General features: G+C 42.5%; 1 protein-coding gene and 1 pseudogene across 2 annotated transcripts in view; one reads left to right on the forward strand and one right to left on the reverse strand.

The window, feature by feature from the left end:
• The window catches only part of LOC124805132 (cytochrome P450 6j1-like), a 90,180-nt gene that overhangs the window by 29,628 nt on the left and 38,064 nt on the right, over positions 1 to 22,488 (reverse strand). For both annotated transcript variants that reach the window (XM_047265590.1, XM_047265591.1), the window contains exons 5-6: positions 10,661 to 10,868; positions 3,811 to 3,977 (exon numbers count right to left, since the gene is read on the reverse strand). In XM_047265590.1, the coding sequence (XP_047121546.1) occupies positions 3,811 to 3,977; positions 10,661 to 10,868 (375 nt within the window). The remainder of the gene's footprint in view (positions 1 to 3,810; positions 3,978 to 10,660; positions 10,869 to 22,488) is intronic.
• LOC124709388 lies at positions 19,130 to 19,247 on the forward strand (annotated as a pseudogene).

The following is a 22,488-nucleotide window of genomic DNA, read 5'->3' on the forward strand; positions in this document are numbered from 1 at the left end:
ATGATGATGATGATGATGATGAAGACGACACAACAACAATACGATGTCATCGTAAATTATTGCTTTCAACACACAAGCTCTCTATTTTCCTGTTATCAGATGGTGTAGGCAATAGATTACTAAAACGTCTGTCCTGCACAACTTTACATCTACAGCTACGTGATTACTCTGCTATTCACAGTAAAGTGCCCGACAGAGGGTTCAATGAACCACCTTCAATCTGTCTCTCTATCATTCCACTCTCTAATAGCTCGCGGGAGAAACGAGCACTAAAATTTTTCTGTGAGAGCCTTGTTTTCTCTTAGTTTATCGTGAAGATCATTCCTCCCTATGTAGGTGGGTGCCAAAAGAATGTTTTCGCAACCGGAGGACAAAACTGGTGATTGAAATTTCATGAGAAGGTACCGACGCAACGAAGAACGACTTTGCTTTAATGACTGCCACTCCAATTCACGTATCATGTCTGTGGCACTATCTCCCCTATTTCGCGACAATACTACAGTCTGATACAATAACGAATGAGCCTACAGTCTTTGTTCTAGTTCAGTTCTCAATTATATTACTTCCGAGTAACCCCCACCCGCCACCCCCCTTTCTCTTTTGTTGCGCTTTGCGCAAGGTTCGGCATTTCCAAACTAAGCTATCGCAGTCATATTGTGTTATTAACATTACAGATTTACTGTTTGTAATATATTTCAGAGCATAAACTAAGTTCAACCACTTTTTTATGAACGGTCAGCTATAGTTTAGAAAGGAGTAGCAGGCTTACAACCAAAAGAGCATATGTTTTAATTTATGTTAACGTACAGAGAGCGTAACAAGTACAGCAGCAGCTTTGTTGGGCAAGATCGCACTGCTAGCCACACGCAAACACATTGGCTCCCAATTTGCAAGAGCGCTAGATACGCTGTGGTGATCTGCTGCTGTTTCCACAGATGCACCAACAAGGCAGTCACCAAAAAAAGTATCCTCTTTGACCACCTCATTGCAAACACGTGCAGCATTGCAGTACATTCACACGCTTTCTGAACAATCACCCACGATACTAGGTGGTCGCGAGATGAAACAGAACAAGAGGAAAACATGGTTATAGATAATTAAGTTGAGGAACTTCACAAATGAGCTATTTACAACAGTGCTGTACATACGCAATGTTTGGAGAAATGTTGTCGAATCTACGAGGGCGTTCAATAAATAATGCAACATTTTTTTTCTTGGTCAATTCTGGTTGAAAAAAATTTTAATACTGTCTGCAATATCCTCAGACATCACCGCGTCACCTCATATACATTCAGTAACCTCCGGTAAATGGCAGCGCTGTAACTAGTCTGCAACTGAGGTGCCTTCCAAGTAAAGAGTGGTTATTGAATTACTTTCGGCGGAAAACCAGACAATCGCAAATATTCATAGTCGTTTGCACAACGTCTACAGACAACAGGAGGCAGATAAATGCATGGTAAGCCTCTGGGTGTTGTATGGCTACGAAGTCTTTCGCGACGTATTTCTTGAATGAAAGTCTCTCGGTGTACATGCCGCGTAGCACCCCTCCCCGCCTCTTATGGGTCCTCATCCCCCATCGGCTACTTTCCCCCCTCCCCCCTTTCGCTTTTCCTGTCCTTCCCCCTTTCCCCCTTTTTTTCATTTCCACATCATCTGTCCAGTTCCCCCCACCTGCTCTCGGCTGTGGTATGTCACATTTGCCAACCTTTTAGTGCAGTGTTCCAGTGAATGTTCAGTGTTGTTCGTCTTTCTAGTGTTGCGAACAGAAACCATGCTGTCGCTGGGTGTGAATTTTATGTCTTTTGCGAACAGAAACCAGACTGTAGCCGTGTTTTTTAATTGTCTGTCTATTATTTTACCAATCTGCTTCGTATGTATTTTATTCGCATCATCACCCCTTTGTTCTATGTTTTAAGTTCCACGATTTTTTCGCCATGTACTATTTAAGTCTCCGATTTTATCGCCTGTTTTTATTATTTGTTCCCTTCATATTTTTAAAACAACGTTGTAGGCTGAATAGCAGCATAGTAAGCTGCTGCCAGCCCGGCCCCCTTCGGGGTGGGGGGTGGGGTGGGAGGGGGTGAATCGAAATTCAATAAAGCAAAAAAAAGTGCTGCGTCAATTCAGGATAAAACTCCAAGCTTTCGACCACTTCTCTGGGCGTTGTGTCTGTCATCTACAGAACTAGGTGAAGGAAGTCTGTGTGATTTCCCATGACCACGCCGACCACACAAGTCTGTGACGCCTGCAATGTTGCAACATGAGTGCTCTCTTATTCCAGATGATCAATGAATAACAGCGCAGTGCCAGATTGACATCTCTGTTGATAGTGGTGACACACTTGTCCACCAGTTAGTGTATTCAAAGGTTTGTGCCCGTTGGATCTTTGCAGTCTAACTGAACAGCATAAAGGGGAAAAAAAGAATATTTGTGCGAATTGCTAGTTCGTTATCAGTCTGTCGGTGACGATCTCCTGTCACACATTGTCAGAGGCGATGATACATGGATTCGCAACTTCGTACCTGAAACAAAATGGCAACCCATGGAGTGGCACCACACAGTGTCTCCCTCAACGAAGAAGTTAAAACTCTCAGATGGTAAAGTCATGGTTACAGTGTTTGAACCGTGGCTGGCTCATGCCATGCATTGGATTAAACCTTGGTTGCTATTCTGTTGCTATGCTGTTATCCTCTCTTTCCGCGGGTGGCAGCAGCGGTGTGTATCGATATGAACACCTTTGACTATCTTTGGCCTGGCTTTTATAGTTTCCAGCTGGGCTGTGTTCAGGCAGTTGGTCGGTTGACGTGGAGCAGCGAGGAAATCTCCACCGCGCATAGTTTGGCTGGGCCTCGCTGGCGGACTCTATGCGGTGTCAGAGAGTGTGGTGCTGTTCCCGTTGCTACGAGGTTAGTGGCTCACCGATGCTGGACATGAAAGTTGATTTCTGACTTAATCTACCAGCAAGTCACGACTGTTCACATTGTGTCATTTGGAGTTCGTTGTCAGCTGTTGGGATATTCCCGAGAGCAACAACGTGTGTTTTCAAGTTGGCAAATTTTAGCCACCCTCCAGTGGAGTTTAACAGTACTTGGTTATTTAAACTGAAGTGCACCAGTGGAATCTTAGCTTGTCGGTGGGTCCGTTGACGTTCAGTGTTCTGGGTCTCTGAAGTTGTTATTATGTTCGATGTCCTCTGTAATGGTCAAACGACCTACTGCAAACTCCGATGTGAGTCTCTTACAAAACTAATGAAACGATTACAGCGCCTTCGTGGCCACAAAAATGTTAATGCCCTCCTCCTCCACGATAATGCAAGGCCACACAGAAGTCTGTGCATCCGAGAGGAGATCACAAAACGCCGGTGGACTATTCTTCCTCATCCACCCTACAGCCAAAATCTAGCACCTTCTGACTTCCATCTCTTTGGCCTGCTGAAGCGTGGGCTCCGTGGTAAGCACGACAGTAACGGCGGTGAAATTATAGATGCTGCAAGAACTTGGTTGAAATGCAGACCAACAGAATGGTAACATGATGGTATACAGGTCCTCACATTAAGGTGACGTAAGTGCATGTAACAGAGAAGATTAAGTTAAGAAATATGGTTTCATAGCCAAAGAATTGGGAAAAATATAGTGATACAAATCGTGAATAAAATAGTCCTGCTAAGAGAAAAAATGTGCTGCACTACTTATCGAACGACCCTAGTACAATATCGTCTGTAGACAGTAGTGTCAGTCCAGTGTTTGTGTAATCCTTGGCCTCGTAACATCTTGGCAATGTCTGTGGAGATCCACAGCTGAGTATACTTACAGCTCCTGTCGGCGAGCACCTGCCCCGCGCCGTCCAGGTAGCCCTTGGTCTTGAGCTCCACCAGCATCTGCAGGTAGTCGTTGCGGTAGACCCCCTCGTGCTGGCGGCGGGCCACCGTCTGGGTCACCACAGTTTGAAGAAACTTTTCGAGGTCTTCGGGCATCAGCCTGCATTGTAGAAGCGTAAGCACTTAACTTGCCGGAACGTTCACGAACGAAAAGTTGCAACGACGAAGTGGACACCGGCAGTACTATTACACTACTGGCCATTAAAATTGCTACACCAAGAAGAAATGTAGATGATAAATGGATATTCATTGGACAAATATATCATACTAGAACTGATATGTGATTACATTTTCACGCAATTTGGGTGCATAGATCCTGATAAATCAGTACCCACAACAACCACCTCTGGCCGTAATAACGGCCTTGATATGCCTGGGCATTGAGTCAAACAGAGCTTGGGTGGCGTGTACAGGTACAGCTGCTCATGCAGCTTCAACACGATACCACAGTACATCAAGAGTAGTGACTGGCGTATTGTGACGAGCCAGTTGCTCGGCCACCATTGACGAGACGTTTTCAATTGGTGAGAGATCTGGAGAATGTGCTGGCCAGGGCAGCAGTCGAACATTTTCTGTATCCAGAAAGGCCCGTACAGGACCTGCAACATGCGGTCGTGCATTATCCTGCTGAAATGTAGGGTTTCGCAGGGATCGAATGAAGGGTAGAGCCACGGGTCGTAACACATCTGAAATGTAATGTCCACTGTTCAAAATGACGTCAATGCGAACAAGAGGTGACCGAGACGTGTAACCAATTGCACCCCATACCATAACGTCGGATGATACGCCAGTATGGCGATCACGAATACACGCTTCCCACGTGCGTTCATCGCGATGTCGCCAAACATGGATGCGATCATCATGATGCTGTAAACAGAACCTGTAATCATCCGAAAAAATGACGTTTTGCCATTCGTGCACCCAAGTTCGTCGCTGAGTACACCATCACAGGCTCTCCTGTCTGTGATGCAGCGTCATGGGTAACCGCAGCCATGGTCTCCGAGCTGATAGTCCATGCTGCTGCAAACGTCGTCAAACTGTTCGTGCAGATGGTTGTTGTCTTGGAAACGTCCCCATCTGTTGACTCAGGGATCGAGACGTGTCTGCACGATCCGTTACAGCCATGCGGATAAGATGCCTGTCATCTCGACTGCAAGTGATACAAGGCCGTTGGGATCCAGCACGACGTTCCGTATTACCCTCCTGAACCCATCGATTCCATATTCTGCTAACAGTCATTGGATCTCGACCAACGCGAGCAGCAATGTCGCGATACGATAAACCGCAATCGCGACAGGCTACAATCCGACCTTTATCAAAGTCGGAAACGTGATGGTACGCATTTCTCTTCCTTACACGAGGCATCACAACAACGTTTCACAAGGCAACGCCGGTCAACTGCTGTTTGTGTATGAGAAACCGTTTGGAAACTTTCCTCATGTCAGCACGTTGTAGGTGTCGCCACAGGCGCCAACCTTGTGTGAATGCTCTGAAAAGCGAATCATTTGCATATCACAACATCTTCTTCCTGCCGGTTAAATTTCGCGTCTGTAGAACGTCATCTTCGTGGTGTAGCTATTTTAATGGCCAGTAGTGTACATCTGACAGAAGCGAGCTGACGAAAGTCTGGACGCTATAGCGGGCTTGCGAGAAACCCCTGGACAGAATGCAGCCCTCAGTTATCAGTCTATTAGTTACACTGATATCCATTAAAATTGCAACCCCAAGAAGACGGCAGGCATCAAACGCCTAAATAGCATGGAGTGTATTAGCTTCTTGGATATGCAAATGATTAACACTTCACCACCTCCAGACAAAGTAGATAGAAGCAATGCCACTTACGTTATGTGAAGAAGGAAATATTACGCTGCAAACATTTTTTTTCCTTTCTGAGTCGTCAGTCTTCTGACTGATGTGATGCGACCCGCCACGAATTCGTCGTCTGTTCCAACCCTTTCATCTCAGAATAGCACTTACAACATACGTCCCAAATTATTTTCTAGATGTATTCCAGTCTCTGTCTTCCCCTACACAGCTGCTACAGCTCTCTCTCATACCCTGGAAATTATTCAGTGATATCTTAACAGATGACCTACTGTACTATCCCTTCTTATTTCAATGTTTACCATAAATTTCTTTCACTGCCGATTTTCCACAGAATCTCCTCATTCCTTACCTTATCAGTCCACCTAATTTTCAACATTCTTCTGTAACACCACACCTCAAATGCTTCGGTTCTCTTCTTTGCCAGTTTTCCCACAGTCCACGTGTCACTACCACACAATGCTGTGCTCCAAACGTACATCCTCAGAAACTTCTTCTTCAAATTAAGGCGTACGTTTGATACTAGCAGACTTCTCTTGGCCAGGAAAGGCCTTTTGCCAGTGATAGTCTGCTTTTTATGTCATCCTTGCTCCGTCTGTCATGAGCTATTTTATTGCCTAGGTAGCAGAATTCCTCAACTTCATCTAATTCGTGAACGATTCTGATGCTAAATTCCCCGTTGTTCTCATTTCCGCTTCTTCCCATTACTTTCATTTTTCTTCGATTCACTCTAAGACCTTATTCTGTACAAATTAAACTGTTCATTCCCTTTAGTAGATCCTGTAATTCTTCTTCACTTTCACTGAGGAGAGCAATTTCATCAGCGAATCTGATCATTCTACATCTACATCTACATTTATACTTCGCAAGCCACCCAACGGTGTGTGGCGGAGGGCACTTTACGTGCCACTGTCATTACCTCTCTTTCCTGTTCCAGTCGCGTATGGTTCGCCGGAAGAACGACTGTCTGAAAGCCTCCGTGCGCGCTCTAATCTCTCTAATTTTACATTAGTGATCTCCTCGGGAGGTATAAGTAGGGGGAAGCAATATATTCGATACCTCATCCAGAAACGCATCCTCTCGAAACCTGGACAGCAAGCTACATCGCGATGCAGAGCGCCTCTCTTGCAGAGTCTGCCACTTGAGTTTGTTAAACATCTTCGAAACGCTATCACGGTTACCAAATAACCCTGTGACGAAACGCGCCGCTCTTCTTTGGATCTTCTCTATCTCCTCCGTCAACCCGATCTGGTACGGATCCCACACTGATGAGCAATACTCAAGTATAGGTCGAACGAGTGTTTTGTAAGCCACCTCCTTTGTTGATGGACTACATTTTCTAAGGACTCTCCCAATGAATCTCAACCTGGTACCCGCCTTACCAACAATTAATTTCATATGATCATTCCACTTCAAATCGTTCCGCACGCATACTCCCAGATATTTTACAGAAGTAACTGCTACCGGTGTTTGTTCCGCTGTCATATAATCATACAATAAACGATCCTTCTTTCTATGTATTCGCAATACATTACATTTGCCTATGTTAAGGGTCAGTTGCCACTCCCTGCACCAAGTGCCTATCCGCTGCAGATCTTCCTGCATTTCGCTACAATTTTCTAATACTGCAACTTCTCTGTATACTACAGCATCATCCGCGAAAAGCCGCATGGGACTTCCGACACTATCTTCTAGGTCATTTATATATATATTGTGAAAAGCAATGGTCCCATAACACTCCCCTGTGGCACGCCAGAGGTTACTTTAACGTCTGTAGACGTCTCTCCATTGATAACAACATGCTGTGTTCTGTTTGCTAAAAACTCTTCAATCCAGCCACACAGCTGGTCTGATATTCTGTAGGCTCTTACTTTGTTTATCAAACGACAGTGCGGAACTGTATCGGACGCCTTCCGGAAGTCAAGAAAAATAGCATCTACCTGGGAGCCTGTATCATTGATACCATTTCACCCTGAACTTTAATTCCATTCTCATAGCTTACTTTTATTTCTGTCATTCTTTCTTCGAAGCATAGACTGAACAGTAGACGCGTTGAATCGTACGTCGCCAGACTCACACATTCTACACACCAACATAAACAGTTTTGTTCCCATTTCCAACAACGATTTTAGAAATCCTGGTGGGATCTTATCTACCCCTTCTGCCTTATTTTATCTTAAGTCGTCCAGTGCTCTTTTGTATTCTGATCCTAATACAGAATCCCCTATCTCTTCCCTACCGACTTCTGTTTCTTCTTCTATCACGTCATGAGACAAGTCTTCCCAGACACAGAGGCCTTCAATGTAATATTTCCACCTATACACTCTCCTCTGTATTTAACCTCGGAATTTCCATTTTACACTTAATATTACCATCCCTGCTTTTAATTTCACCATAGATCATTTTGACTTTTCTATTTGATGATGCAGATTCCATTATCAACCGTAACTTCAGAATTACCTTTCTGGTGCCGTTACCTTTCCTAACGTTCGGTACACTTTCAGCCAATCAGTAAATATGGACCGTAGGAAGCTTATGTGCAATGTAATACCTACATTATTTAACGTACCAAATAAACCTCCACAACTGTAGCTTAGGAAAAACCACACAGCTGCAGTAATAAATCGTCAGGAGCAATAAAACCTTTTGCCCACATAGAAGAAACCAAATCCACAATTGCTGCTAAACCTGAGCCACAAATGGCGAGAATCTTCAACACATTCGTTTTCGAAGCAAATGTAATTGCAGTTACAAAAATATTCCTGTATTAGAAAGTCGAGTGATGTGTAAGAATGAGCAAGTCGTTAGACTCCATAAAATTGTTTTAAGTGTCACGGAAAGTACCTATGATAATGACAACACAGAACAGAAGAAATATATGCTTGTCATACGTGAAATATGTGTTTATATTCTCTTCATTTTAGCTGTATAAGTTGTAAGTAGATACATATTCAAAGGTATTTCTTCATGAATAAGTTGTAGATCCTGTTACTGAATGAATGTTATTGGGCTGATTTTACATATATTTCACGATAGCTCACGTCGCTTGTTAATTTACTAACGTATGTAACGCAAAAATATAACAATTATTTCGTTAATTAAGTGATTGCGTTCTCACGCTTGGAGCGCTAGTGTCCCTCCAGCTGTCAAACAGTAACAACTTTCGCACTCGAGTGTGTCGTGAGTGTATGTGTTAGACTCTAGCACATCATTAGATGCCGCCTCAGCTCAGATAGTTCATCAATTATACGTGAGTGATGGTGTTCGAGTCTCTTGACAACCCGTGACCATTAATTTTGTTTTCAGACGGGGATAGATATGTAGGACGTAGTGCCCAAGAGAACAGCCGAAATCCATTTGTATCGAGGTAGGTTGGGACAGTGTGAGTTAATACGATGTCTTGCGTTATATTGTTGAAAGATAACATCACGGGGACTTCGAATATAGTATACAGCCACCAGCCTTAACTTACCATAAGTCTAACGGCCACTGTTAAATTATTAGCTATGAGAGCTAGAGGAGAGTGTGTTAATTACCCAGTGGCACACCATACCATCGCGCCTGACGCTGAGCCTGTGTTACGATGGCGAATGCAGTATGGCAAAGTTCGTTCTCTCGGAGACCCCATACACGGCTTTGTCCATGTGCTAGTTCTGCAAGGTTCGCAGAAGAGCTTCTGGGAAGTTGGTAAGGCAAGAGACGAGGTACTGGCAGAATTGAAGCTGTGAGGACGGGTCGTGTGTCGTGCTTGGGTAGCTCAGTTGGTAGAGCAGATGCCCGCGAAAGGAAAAGATCCCGAGTTCGAGTCTCGGCCCGGCACACAGTTTTAATTTGTCAGGAAGTTTCATATCAGCGCACACTCCGCTACAGAGTGAAACTCTCATTCTGGAAACATCCCCTAGGCTGTGGCTAAGCCATGTCTCCGCAATATCCTTTCTTCCAGGAGTGCTAGTTCTGCAGGGGTCGCAGAAGAGCTTCTGTGAAGTTAGGAAGTTAGGAGACAAGGTACTGGCAGAATTGAAGCTGTGAGGACGGGTCGTGAGGCGTGCTTGGGTAGCTCAGTTGGTAGAGCAGTTGCCCGCGGAAGGCAAAGGTCTCGATTTCGAGTCCCGGTCCGGCACACTGTTTTAATCTGTCAGGAAGTTTCAGCCCTGCAGGATTCATGGTATCAATTCCCTCCAGTACTACTTCACATATATAAGTCAAGTCCATGCCAAGTAGTGTTGCGGTACTTCTGCGCGCTGCACGATATTATACAGGTGTACCAGTTTCTTTGGCTCTTCTGTGTAGTATTGTAATTTATATCATGACTAAACAGTACTTGTTAGTCTTCTATTTAAAGCTATTTTCGTGCTTAGATTGAGTGAATCATCATTTCTTTGCCATATAAATCCTTTGATGTTGGCTACGTCAACCATTCAATATTATGTATATAACCTTCTTTATTGTTTTATTATTTACTGCATTGCAATCACTGTTATTTAAATTCGCATTACTTGTTGATGCTTGGGTAAATTTGAGTAAAGTATCGCAGGATACAACTGTTTCTGTGGCTGATTAGCTGCTGGGCACGAAAGCAGACATGTACAGCTCGAGCCTATGATGCTGCTGGGGCCAATATTCCTAACAGAGCCGTCATTGCGAAACAGACTCTGACACTTAATCTTGTCACATGGATTTACATTTTAAACAGAATGAGGCAGGTCCATTCCAACTGAAGGCTGAGAAATATTTTTAATTTTATTCTGGACAATACGCCCTGGACAGAAAATGAATGCCTAGTGTATGTAAAAGTATATTCGTCTTTGAGTATGGAAAGTTGACGACATCCTAAATATGTATGGCATATCTGTGACGCTGAACTATTAGGTTTGTTCTGTATCAGACTATTTGTATATTTTATTGTTACTTTATGGGCTGACATTTCGGCTACACCAGCGACAGAAGCAGGCAACCTACCTGAGGCGTAGCATAATGGCCAAGGACGGGAATGTTGTGATGAACATGAACTTGAGGAAGGTCACGAAGCCCGGCTGGAAAAGCTTGCGGAACAGCTGCAGCATTTGCGCCTTCGGGTCCTCCAAGGCGTCTCCTTTGATTCCCAGCGCACAGGAGGCCACCACGTCCGTCATATATCGCAAGCACACTTCTCTTGCTTCCATACCATCTGAAACATGCATCGATCCTTTTTACATCTGCTGTTGCGAGAAGACAATTGTCACTTCCATCAAAATAAGGGGTTATTTTAAGAACCACTTATGAATCACATAGTAGTTTATTCACATCAAATGGACACTGGGAATTTTTTATTCCTTCGCAGAAATATCAGTACAAAGAAAAATGTACAGAATACAAGAAGATTACTCCATGAATGACCAAATCAGATAACCTCAAGAACATCTAGAGTACAATGCCTCACAAAAGTAGTGAAGCACCCAGAAGATAAAGATGTCAGAGTAATTTCATAAACATACGCATCATCGGTGGGTATGTAAATGATTATCGTTGCAATTTTCTGTGACTGGTAGAATGGTCATTAGTGTTGTTCGCACACCTGGTGGGGTATATAATGGGCGCGACGAGGTCAGATGATGAACGGTCACTGTGAAGGGTACGAACATGATTCGTACTTGTATGAGACAGCATTATCAGTATCTGGAAAAGTTTTAAACAGTATAAAATGTCCCCTTAGAAAAATTATGAATGACTGTGCTAGTAAACTTCTACGTTATTTATACAAAGACAGCTGAGTAAAACTGAACGTACTCAGGCAGTTCTCTTTATTTATTCTGATCATCACTAAACTGACACACAATATTTTTTTAGCGCAACGCAATCTGACTTTCAATAATCCGTACAAAAGAATGGCCCTGGCTAACAATAACCTATACCTTTCATGAATCACTTACCTCAAAAGTTACTCGAACTACTGCAATACGGCTCAACACGGCTGCGTTTGGATTGGTGTCGTGACTGGGAAACATGGACTTTTGATGAATGACGTCGCATTTTGTTCGACATGAATCGAGTTCCTGGACTACCCCAGACGATCTTCGTAGGAGTGTATGGCGGCGACCTGCAAAGGGGCCCCCGACTCTTTCAATGTTTTGGAGTAGCACAGCGGTATAGTGCTTGTTATCATGGAGTGGGAAGCCATGAAGTGTGACTTCAGGTCATGACTGGTAGCGATTAAGGGAAATATAACAGAACTTTGGTATGGCACGGACATCTCGGATCCTCAAGCGTTACATCTCATGTGACGTATCGTGGTGCCGTTTTTCACTAGAACAATGCTCGTCCACAAGTGGAATATGTCTCTACGAACAGTCTGATGACGAGGTACTCCAGTGGTCAGTAATATCTCCAGACCGTGTATGGGACGTCATCTCCGCCCTAGTATTAGCAGGTGTTGTTGTTGTGGTCTTAACTCTGAAGACTGATTTGATGCAGCTCTCCATGTCGCTCTGTTCTGCACAAATCCCTTCATCTTCGAATAACTACTGCAACATACATTCTTCTGAATATGTCAACTGTATTCATCTTGGGGTCTCTCTCTACGACTTACACCCCCTCCCCTCCCCACACACACATACACTTCACTCCAGTATTAAGTTGGTGATCCCTTGATGTCTCAGTATGTGCCCTCTCAACAAATCTCTTCTTCTAGTCAAATTGTGCTATAAATTTCTTTTCTCCAAAATTCTGTTCAGTACCTCCTCATTAGTTATGTGATCTACCCATCTAATCTTCAATATTCTCTTGTAGCACTACTTTTCAAAAGTTTATATTCCCTTCTTGTTTAAACTGTTTAGCGTCCATGTTTCACTTCCAAACATCTCCGCACTCCTTACAAATACGTTCAGAAAAGACTTCCTCACACTTAAACAATCTTTATTCGATGTTAGTACATTTCTCTTCCTTAGAAACGCTTTACTGGCCATTGCCAGTCCACATTTTATATCTATCACCAATTATTTTGCTTCCCAAATAGCAAAACTCATCAACTACTTTCAGAATCTCGTTTCTTAACCTGTTTCGCTCAGCGTCGCCTGACTGAATTATACCACGTTCCAATATCCTTACTTACTTTTGTTGACCTTCATAATCCTCCTTTCGAGACACTGTGCTTTCCGTTCAACCGCTTTTCCAAGTCGTTTGCTGTCTTTGACAGAACTGCAATGTCACAGGGAAACTTCAGAGGTTCTAGTTCTTCTCCCTGGACTTTAATTCCTACTCCCAATTTTTCTTTGGTTTCATTTACTGCTTGCTCAATGTACAGACTGAATAACACCGGCGCTAGGCTACAGCCCTGTCTCACTCCCTTCTTAACCAGTGCTTCCCTCTCATGCCCCTGTACTCTTATAACTGCCTTTTGGTTTTTGTACAAGCTGTAAATAGCCTTTCGCTCCCTGTATTTTACACCTGCTACCTCCACAATTTCGAAGAGAGTATTCCATTTAGCATTGTCAAAAGCTTCCTCGAAGTCTACAAATGCTACAAACGTAGTTTTGCCTTTCCTTAACTTATCTTCTGCGGTATGTCGTAGTGTTAGTATTGCCTGGCGTGTTCCTACATTTCTCCGAAATCCAGACTGATCTTCCCGAAGATCAGCTTCTACCAGGGCTTTTCCATTTTTCTGTAAAGAAATGGTGTAAGTATTTTGCAACCATGACTTATTAAACTGGTAGTTCGGCAAGATTCACACCTGTCAGCACATGATTTCTATGAAATTGGAACTATCATCAGTATCAGAAGTGCCCAGTATTATATAAAGGATCAGTGAGCTTGCCTCAAGAGAAGATACAGCGCTTTTATGACACACTAGCGAACCGAATTAGTGCTTGCATCCACGCTAGAGGGGATGCAACACCGTGGTGATAAGTGGGCTTGCAATGCCAAATTCTTTTCAAATTTGACTAGACATAGTGCTTACTGAAATAACACCACATACCCTCCCAACCCGTGAAGTTTCATTCAGTTTCCTCCACCCCTTCTGCGTGCTTCACTTTTCTCGTGAGGCAGCGTGGACATTTCTCGCTGCAGGATGCGGGACAGAGAGGGAAGCAGAAGTGGTCGTTGACTTGCTCTTGCCACCAGGCGCAGTAGCTAGTGATTACTGGAAATTCCCATTTTTGGAGATTGCCTCTGGTTCTTCTGACTGCTGATCTTAGGTGCCAGAGAGTACACCAGTTTTCCACTTGTATTAATGGCTAGGAGGGAGATTTTGAGATGACTGAGCAGAATGAGGATTTTTCACAGCTTTTACTTTCCTCATTTCCCCTGTTACTTTGGATGGAGTTGTTTGACGTTCCTCGTTTTCACGAAGCTTTAGTAGACTCAATCTCCTGGTGGGAAGTATATATTGATATAATACATGACTAGGCTTTATGATCAGGCTTGTTCCACATCGTCTGTAAGCTCACGACGTGTGTCTGGGAAAGCCACACCTCCCGTAGGAAAGTAGTGTAGTCAGTAACCAACTGGTAATAAGATTGCATATCACGTTCGGCCCCTCGTTTCCTCTTTACCATAGACAGACCAGTACCGGACGGGACATGCGTATTCTGTTACGGAGTATGACAGACTGATAATGCCGTTGTTCTTAAAGTTCGTGAATGACAGCCAAAAGTACTACCAGTTATCTTTGTAAGGACGCTATTCCTGGATTCTAATTTCATCCTTGTGTTACGGCAATACTGTTTGGATTTCAAGGTACAGTAACGTGTGACACCAAATTATTTTCGAAATGGGATAGCATCAAAAATTTCTCCAAGTCTTGAGACACTGAAATTACAATGTGCCTGCCCTTCTTTAAGTGGAAAATCACGCATTTGAGCTTTAGCTGGGTTTCAATGAAGTTGATCGTTACTGTAATTTCTAGAAGAGCTTCCCCTAAGGAAGTAGTCAGTTGACGAAGCCAAATGATCGACATGAACTCGTGGTGTAGTTTAGCAGTGACTGGCCATTAGCATAATAGTTGAGAAGAGCAGGGTCCAGTGCGCCTCCTTGTGTGTTTTCAGATATCGCTATCCACTACGTTTTCTCTGAAGTCTATACTGAACCTTCTGCTTCCGAATAATTTTTCAATGAGTTTTGGTGAAACCGTAGATCCTTTGAAAAGTCAACAAATCTTTTCCTTTTGTTAATATACGACGATTGATAGAGTCGTAACCAGATGCTAGGTAGATGCAAGCTACAATTGTAATATTGCATATTTCGAACCCATAATCTGTTTACTGTACTGGGTTAAGATTTAGGAATGTATGTGCAACCCTTTATTGATCTGAAACAGGTCTTCTGATGAATTACTGATGGCTCCATCATGTAGTACAAATATTCAAAAATATTCTTTCAAAGATTTCATGTAAGTGACACAATAGTGATTCTGATCTATAGCTTTTACCATCTGCTGGTGGTTTATCTGGCTTCAGAAAGGATGTCACATTTCACTTCCTCCATATTTTTGAAATATGACATGTTTTGTGTCAGGTATTATAGACTTTCTGTGTCTCTCTCTTTCTGAAATGTTTTATCTCTAACTTTCTTATGACAGCTATTCCTGTTTTTTACCATTTTTGGAACAGCCAACCACTGTTTTTAATTCAGTTATACTAAAACGTTGCGTAAGTTAATCCGTTTCGTGTCCGTCATCCGCTTTATTTTATATCATGAAACTCTTACACAGTTTTCATGTTTTCCGTTCATGAGGAACTGATGGGTAAATGCCTGGCAGTAATGTTTGCATGCCACATAACAGCCACTGAGTCGTTACTACGTCTCCACAGTGGACTGAAGTGTTATATGAAATCAAAAGACATCGAACAGTCATGCCTGATACGGTAGACTTCCTGTCTGAAGATAATTTCACCCTAGACGCGGGTTTGTACCTCGAAAATTTTTCAGTTACGGCCGCTGGTTCATAACAGTATGTATAAGAGAGTGTAAGTACTGCGAGACTACTTTTAGCGTGTGTTATGCTTACTTCGTGCTTTCATACAAATAATTTTTTTTTGTACACGATCTATAGTTATTACAGAATACAACTCATCAAAAACTACTGAATGAAAATACAGTAACTATACTTATGCCGAGACGTTTACATCGAAAATGACACAATCATAAATAAAGCAAGGGCCGTACTCAGACATTTTATGAGAACAGTTACATGTCTTACTATCCAACATTGTGGCCATTCGCACAGCGAAAAATATTTAAAATTTTATTTTACTACTGTATGATACCTCAGTTACGTTTTTACTGCAGTGTTATGGTTTTTTATGTTTTCACTTTTTATTTTGTTACATTTTTTCTACTGTGATTGTTATATTATGTTTTAAGTCTAAGTTACAGTCTACTTATTGAAATCTAACAAATAATTTTGGTTGAAATGTAATTTACTGCTCGTTCTGACAACGTATCTAGTGTAGCGAGTGTGTTGCGTACCTAGTCAAGGGAAATTTGTCTGGTGATTTTACTGAACACTGTTGCATATTGGATAGTACAACATATGCAAAATAATAACAGAGCGAGTTGGAATGATGGTTAACACAATGGTCTCGGATTTTCGAGAGGCTGGGAGCTAAGTTACGTCCAGCCGTCTGGATTTAAGTTCGCCGTGGTTTCCCTAAATAGACTAAGGTGAAGGTATGTCTAATAGGCTCCTTGGTATTGTCTGCTCTTGCCAAAATGGTTAACCCACCTTACAGTTTCCCGATATGATCGTAATCTTAACCTTTAGCTTAATCACTCTGATTACATTCAAGCTTCTGACAGAAGTTAAGGACAGAAGTGGAGATTACAGTTATTAATTAAGTTGTCACGACGAACGAGAAACTTCAAAAAGCCAGAAAATGAATCATTGCTCGCTTTCGGTGCTGCCTGAAACGTCAGCTACCAAAGGCGACAGACATAAGTAGCCCTACATTCTATGACCAACCAAGCTGCGTCTTTAGCAGCAGTTCTGGAAGGACCATTCTGGAACGTTAAATTGTAGAGTACTGGAGTCTTCCTAACGGTAAACTTCATCTTGGAGGTGTATCCCTAAGTGCGCAACCATCCATGTTGATAAAAGACTTGGTTTTAATGGAAATCGTCACCTTGGTGATGGTCAGGAACTTGTATTGCCACTGGTTATCGACTCGCAAAAATCAGGGTAAGATTACACTTATGAATAATCATTACCTTTTTATGATCTCTCTATTACTCTTACATCATACATAAAGTGTATATGATAATTTTCCCACTAATTACACAGGCCAAAAGTTGTTTCTGTGCCGGGGTACTTGGAACTTGTTTCACTGATGCCCTAAATTCAATATGGCATTAGTTTTGGATAGGAGCTAAAATTTCTAACAGACGGTATTCCAGTGAAATATACATTATACTGTTTTAACTTCAGTCCATGAACCAAAAAAATACTACGCGGAATTTTTATTATTACATTACACAAATATTATTATATACAGAAATCAAGGAAAAAAAGTCAACGATAAAAACAACTAGCTACTGAACACTTCGGAATGTTCTTTTCCGCGACATTCTTGAATGTATTTCGGAATAGTCTCTTTTTACACTCCAACAATAATCTGTCTGCGTATCTCATCTTCCTTGGTAGCAGCTCATAATAGCTTTAATGCACTGGTGAAATCATTCAACTTGTTCATCACTGGTGACTTCTAAATTTTCAGGAAAGCGGTGTAAGTGCCTGAGTAGATAGTGCATCTTAATACTCATGTTAAGCTCAAAGGATCTGAAAAAGTTAAGCAACATATTTACTACTTCAACATAGTTTACAACTCTGAATTTGTCCATAAAATTTCCGACAACTGCAGTGGATGAAGTCCAGGCTTTTCGCTTAACTCTTGTCATAGAATTTGCGAAGATGGGATCCTTAATGAATTGCCTTGTTTGTGGGCCGTCAAATATTCCTGCATTAATTCTTTCCGTACTCAATTGAGGCATTTCCTCTGTACATGCAAAACATAATCCATTCTTATCCTTTAAAACTGATGTATAAGACATAGCATGATATTGCAGTGGAGGAAAGATGTGGTTTTCTCTCTTTCAACTAAGAGGTCGTTAATAAGACTCTTTTTCTTTCTTAGGCCACTGTCTCGTAACCCAGTGCTATGTTTTGCCTTTTCTATCCCAGAGGAACAAGAAGCAAGGATGTTTGGTGGACCACTTTGCTGACCAAGGAGGAAGTTTATAATTTTTCAGTCCACACAAATCACTCATTGATGTTCATGATACTTTATCTTCTGCAAGACCAAAGCTATGATGTTATGTTCTTCTTCCACTTTCGCTGACTGAGGAATTGGTATTGAACTATTTAGTTCCCGCTGTCTAGAAGGACACATTTCAAACTTCCTTTTGAGATATCAGTAAATATACCCCAGTCATCTGGAAAATGTTGAGGAAGAATCATTCTTTCCAGAAATCCTCTAATTTGGTGACAAAATACAAGACTGTCTTCTTGACAGAGGAAAGGTAGCAGACCTTTTTCTCTTGTCCTGTAAAAGGTAATTTATGTTCCTCGTTCCAGTAAATTTTTATGGGTACAACCTGGAAGCCAGTGAATCAGCAGCTTCTTTTGACAGGCTGAGACCTCGGTGAGGACATTTAGTTCATTCTGGTTTGAAACGCTAACGAATTCTTGATATCCCTCATAATCACTGTCGTCTTCATTAGTATCATAATGACAAAACTCGTTCTCACAAAACTCTGCTAACTGATGAAACAGACGTGATCGGCAATTCCTCAGAGTCAGGGTCAGGACTACTTGGAGAATGAGTCTCCTTGCAACGGTTATTTCGATAGCTTCCTTTAATATTTACTAGGCAGAAATAACAGTAATCGATATTGTTTTTGGGTTTTCTTCAACCCATCGGCACGCCGAGCTTCAGAGTTTTTCTTTTCCTGGTAGTCCACTGTCGTAAACGTTCTGTAGAAGTTTTACACACCAGAAGCGGCGCCAAAGTTTTATCCTGATCACCAGGCCTAACACGAAAGTATCCAAGATAAGCTCACTTTACGAAGTCACTAACAGTTTTTCTGTTTACTTTCAAAATGCATTCTCCGCATTTGTAGTAAATCACATCAGGATGATTTACACTTTTTTCTGTTTGCAATTATATATTTTATTCAATAGGAATCTACAACACAATACGTTTTAACTCTTTCCTAAATAAAAACACGAGGCGTATTCGGAAAGAAAGGTCTTTCCGAACAGCCCTCGGAAAACCCTCGAGGCCAACTTCGCTCTACCTTGTACTGGCAGGGCTGACAAACTAACGCCAACTCTAGCGCTGAAGGTCACTTAATTTACCAGATGCCTACTGCATCTAGTGCATTTTCCTGTAAATAACCGGACGGTGGACTAACAATAAGGCCAATACACGGACTCAATGCCTGTATAAGTTATTTAGAGCCAACGGCGTTGCCGCAGTGGTAACACCGGTTCCCATCAGATCACCGAACTTAAGCGCTGTCGGGCTGGGCTAGCGCTTGGGTGGGTGACCATCCGGTCTGCCGAGCGCTGTTGGCAAGCGGGGAGCACTCAGCAATTCTGAGGCGAACTGAGGAGCTACTTGATTGAGAAGTAGCGGCTCCGGTCTCGCGGAAATTGACATACGACCAGGAGAGCGGTGTGCTGACCACATGCCCCTCCATATCAGCATCCAGTGACGCCAATGGTCTGAGGATGACATGGCGGACGGTCGGTGCCGTTGGGCCTTCATGACCTTCTCGGGAGGAGTTTAGATTAGTTCGTTTTATAAGTTATTTAGAACTGCACAAAATAGAGTTTGAACTGCACGTATCGTATACAACTGCACGCCTTTCTTTTCTTAAACTGATCTAAAAAGTAGAGCAGCTAGATAAAAATTGATTCCATTTCACATTCAGCTTCCCAAATACAGCTAAAATCAGTTATAAAACCCTAGGGACAAGAAACTTTCTTATAGATCTATGTTATTCATTAAAGATGCTGAATTATGGTTTAGCCTCAAGCCCTTTGTCTTCTCCAGTCGAATTGATTCTAAGGTTTTATCATCAACTCTTGAGGTTGTGTCTTCACACCCAGATGGTTTTCCGAAAACGATGTGGCTGATTTCCTTTCCTATCTATGTGTATTCCGAGCTTGATGTCCGGTTCTCAATCTCTAATCTGCATTTTATCTCCTTCGAAATAACAGCAGTTAACGATATTACACATCTTTTATAAGGCACTATCGTAGGGCCGGCCAGAGTGGTCGAGCGATTCTAGGCGCTTCAGTCTGAAACCGCGCGACCGCTACGGTCGCAGGTTCGAATTCTGCCTCGGGCATGGATGTATGTGCTGTCCTTAGGTTAGTGAGGTTTAAGTAGTTCTAAGTTGTAGGGGACTGATGACCTCAGAAGTTAAGTCCCATAGTGCTCAGAGCCATTTGAACCATTTGAACCACTGTCGTAGGGAGAGCGGTATAATGCAATCTTGAATCACATTCATTTATTCACAGTTCACTTGTGTCATGCAGCTTTGTCAATGTTTTTGCCGTAATTTAATCTCTCCAAACTCGTCGGATATGTAAAGCTATCGCCACTGTTTCTCGCTCTTTTCCTTGGTGTTTGCAGTATTCGATACGCATTTTTTTATTGTGCGGCCGTAGTGGTCTAGCAGATAAAAAATTATACTTCTGCTCTGGACGAACCTTGTTCACCTTGTTCAATCCTCGGCAGAGGTGGGGATTTTCCTTCTTTTCAGTCCTTCCGGGACGTTCCCAGGTTCTCTGAGCCTGCTGTCAAAATGACTACCGGGGATGTTCCCAGGGGATAAAAGGCAGCCCGGGCGAGAGACGTGCAAACCCTCCCCCTCCTCGTCCTCTGGCGAACAGAAATGCTGCAACTTACATTTAGTCTGGCCGACAGTCGGGTCAAGAGCCTGAACCACAAACTTTACCTTTATTGTTATGCTTGGCTTGGACACCTCTCTCTGCTCGGTTACGACAGTTATTTTTTATGCTTGTTTATTCTCAGTTTCCATAATTACTACTTTGGAAATACTTCCGTTGGCTCACATCTGTCGACAACAGATTTCTCTTTTATTCCTGTAAAAAAAAATCATAGTTTTCTTCTAGTGGAAAAGTATGTAACTATTACCACTTTTTACTTAGTCGAAAGATATTTCCTTTATCTCCAGTCGTAGGATTGCTGATTACCATTGAGATGACTAAAAATTAGCAACAGATTGTAATTTACAACGTGCTTCCTGACAGGAACGTCAACATTGATTAAAGTATCCTACAGGATGACAGGCATTGTACTATATGAAAGAAATCATCATAACTTCGGAATGCTTTGCATTAGGACGTTCAAACTGCAGGGTTGTCCGCATGCCATGATGGGAATTAGTATGCGCATTGTTGTTTGGTTTAGCGACAAAGCCCACTTTCATTCGGATGGGTTCGTCAATTAGCTAAATTGGCGTATTTTGGGGACTGAGAAACCGCATTTCGTACTCGAGAAGTCTCTTCACCCCCAACGGGTGACTATGTAGTGTGCAATATTCCTCGATGGCACGATGACTACCGAACGGAATGTGACGGTTTTGGAAGATGATTTCATCGCCATTATCCAAAGTGACCCTAATTTCGACAAGATGTGGTTCATACAAGACGAAGCTAGACCTCACAGAAGTAAGAGAGTGTCTGATGTCCTTGAGGAGCACTTTGGAGACTGCATTCTGGCTCTGCGCTATCTAGAGGCCATTGCCATGGGCCTCGATTGGCCGCCGTATTCTCCGGGTCTGAACACATGCGTCTTGTTTTTATGGGTCTATGTTGAACACAAGCTATACAGCAATAAACACAAAACCATTGCTGAGCGGAAAACAGACGTTCTGGAGTTCATCGACAGCATCGGTGTTCCGACACTACTCGCAGCTCATGCAGAATTTCGCTATTCGTTTCTGCCACATCATCGCCAATATTAGCAGGTGTATCGAACATGTCATAACATAGATCCGAATGTCTGTAGTGACGTCCATATGTTGAATGAAGTGTGTGCACGCCGTAGTTTGTTACTAATTTACGTTTTTTCATGTAGTTCAATAGTTGTCACCATGTATCTACGCGGTACATCCAAACGTTTCGAGAGTGATTTTATTCCTGGCGTACCAACGATCTCAGCGTAGTTATTAATGTGACAGCTTCAACTAACAACTTAGAAAAAAAAGCTGTTCATTCGACCAGTCAGTTGCGAGGAGGCAGTGTCAGGGAGTGTACATGTGATCGTAGCGTGTCAAACTGTTACGCAATAAATCGCAATGAAGGAACATCTTTAAATAAAGTGTTCGACTTATTCTTCCGAATGTTTGGGAGAAGAAAAAAGTGTTTGGAAAGCTTGTCTCGCTCACCTTACACCTTGGCTCCTCAATAAAGAGAACGACGCATGGACGCCTGCAGCTATTTATCTCAAATGCAAAACGTGGTAAATTCTTTTCTGTAAGAAATCATTAAAAAATGACATAGTGCAGAAATTCACATGAAGGGTTGATATTTTCAGGGCATAACCGACACTTAAGCCAGTGGGATGTGTGAGCCGGGCAATATTCGAAAGAAGGACTTTTTTGACAATTTCGTATAGTTGCCTGAAATTTCCGTGCGTTGTTCTCAAGTAAAGGGGGACGACTAAAACACCTAAGGCTTCAAACCCACCATATTGACTATTATCTATTTTTTACGAATGCAGTGTCTGGACTTTTTGGACTGATAACAATGCACTGCTATTCTTTCCTCGGCAGCGAAACGA

The sequence above is a fragment of the Schistocerca piceifrons genome, chromosome 7 (genome assembly GCF_021461385.2).
Source record: "Schistocerca piceifrons isolate TAMUIC-IGC-003096 chromosome 7, iqSchPice1.1, whole genome shotgun sequence".
Lineage (NCBI taxonomy): Eukaryota > Metazoa > Arthropoda > Insecta > Orthoptera > Acrididae > Schistocerca > Schistocerca piceifrons.